Raw genomic sequence first — 2,274 nt, forward strand, 5'->3', positions numbered from 1 at the left:
CCAGGCACTTAACAGAGAAGTTAGGCAAACTCAAAAATTCAGAAAATTCTGAAGCAATGTGTGGAAATAGGGTAGTTCATCTGAAACATAAAACTATTTTTTATTTGTGCGGAATTACTGTTGATACAGGATCTTTCTTTTTCACTACTATCACGTCGTATGTAACGCTAGGCGAATTTTAGGAATTCTCGGTTCGACCCGGAGAACTCCAAATGTTGATTCAGCTATCATTGGTAAGGCGATCCAGAATTCAATTATTTTTTCGTGGGACGTTGCCGTGAGGTTAAGGGAGTTAAAATCCCAAAATCCGTAGCCTGAGGGTAGATTGTCAATGTCTGCTGATGGAAATCCCGGTTGGTCGATTCTTTACTCGATAAGGAAGGAGTAGCAAAACTAGGTATATACTCGCTCATGACTGCGTTCGAAAACGTCCCCTGTCGGCGCGAGTGAGGTGACTTAGGGATGCGTTGGTGGGGGTAATCGGGAACTTAAGGAACTGTTGGTTTTCGAACGACTACCAAAATATCAAAGGTACAAATTCAAAATGGATAGTGCTGAGTTACGTCGAAAACGTTTAATTTCTGTAGCTGTAAATACTAGTGACGAATTCTTAAAATCTAATTTAAATATAATGAATGATAGCGAGACAGACGAGGAAATGGATATTATTTTTCGGACAAAATATCAGCATAGATTGCGTGGGGCACGAAAGAAGCTATTGCGTATCATAGATTACGTAGACAGAACCATTCCAGGTCTAATAGCAAAGCAATTTCGTGAACGTTTTCGCATGATTCCTGACACGTATGAGATTTTAGAAGCAAAATTAAGTTTGTTACTGATCAAGGAAAATTATTCGGGCAGACCTACCATTCCTGTTCGCAAACAGTTGCTATCTACATTGTGGCTTCTCGCTACTCCTGACTCTTACAGGTAAAAAATACTCCATAAAAATAGGATGTTTTATTTTTTTAGGTTATTATCAGTAATATTGATAGTGATATATGTATATTGCAGATCCGTAGGCGAACAATTCGATTTGGGAAAATCATCTGCAAGTGATTCCTTTATAAGAGTTGTTAAAGCTCTTAATGACATTGCTGGAGACGTCATTGTTTGGCCCCGAGGAAACCAGCGTATTACTGTTAATGAGAAGTTTCAGCGCATTGGGAAGTTACCACATGTAATAGGGGCTATAGATGGGACAAACGTACCAATCAAAGCTCCAAAGGTGCTTGTCTATACCATAGGCCTATAGTTTAAATCGTGCACTTGACAGGTACTAACTAGAAACTTCCTATTGAATTATATTAATTTGAGCAATGTATTTTTTTATAGAATGCTGTACTAAATTAGTACAATATGCACCAAAATGATTAATTAATACTGCGACTGCACTCACAAGCATGATGCAACTTTGTCGTACACGTTCATAGGTCTGTTTTTTATTGCTGCACTCTGAACCGGTGCAATAAGTTGAAGTGAAACAAATGTATATTTGTTTCACTTCAACTTATTGCACTGTGTGTACTAGTTCAAAAAGTGCAGCAATAAAAAACAGACCTCATGATTAATAATCTCCAACTTTCGCAAATATTACTTTCTTCGATGCTCAAAGTCGACACTACAGAAAATAAAAAAAAATTAAAATAATTCGATAGAAAGTTATCTATATATATATATATATATATATATATATACTGTTGAAATATGCAATGTATGTTGGTTTCTTTATTTATGTTTCGTTGTCAGGACTGTTATAGAGAGCTTCGCTTCTACACCTTTTATATACTCCTGGTTCTCGTTCGCTCGCGAGCTCTCGCACGCTTCTTGTTTTGTGTGTAACCTTGTTGCTACCATTAAAAGTATTCTACGTCAATTGACTCGTTAACTCTTTCTATAAATTACAAATCCCAACAGGTTATGGGCCCAGGGTTGCGTAAAGAAAGAGGAAAGTAATCGCGGAAATCCTACGTTCTTTTTGCAAGCATAAAAGTCTGAAGAAGGAAGTGTAAGTGAAGTACGTGACTAAGATGGCGGACGACGAAAAATATAAAATTCCATTATTTGACGGAACGAACTACAGCAACTGGAAGTTTCGAATGCAAGTCTTACTCGAGGAACACGATCTCATTGACTTTGTCAACAAATCACTTGATGTGCTTATAGGAGACCTGCCAGCAGAAACTGCTGATGCTCAAGCTATTACATTGCGGAAAAAGGACAGAAAGTGCAAATCGTCTATTATACAACGCATTGCGGACAGTCATCTCG

The 2,274-nt window shown here is 37.6% G+C and overlaps 1 protein-coding gene across 1 annotated transcript; it reads left to right on the forward strand.

Moving 5' to 3' along the window:
* Positions 1–544: 544 nt before the first annotated feature.
* LOC108766933 (uncharacterized) lies at positions 545–1,258 on the forward strand. Its single transcript, XM_018516513.1, has 2 exons — positions 545–933; positions 1,018–1,258. The coding sequence occupies exons 1-2, from the start codon at positions 545–547 to the stop codon at positions 1,256–1,258; spliced, it is 630 nt and encodes a 209-aa protein (XP_018372015.1).
* The last annotated feature ends 1,016 nt before the right edge of the window (positions 1,259–2,274 follow it).

This window comes from Trachymyrmex cornetzi, unplaced genomic scaffold (genome assembly GCF_001594075.2).
Source record: "Trachymyrmex cornetzi isolate Tcor2-1 unplaced genomic scaffold, Tcor1.1 scaffold640, whole genome shotgun sequence".
Classification (NCBI taxonomy): domain Eukaryota; kingdom Metazoa; phylum Arthropoda; class Insecta; order Hymenoptera; family Formicidae; genus Trachymyrmex; species Trachymyrmex cornetzi.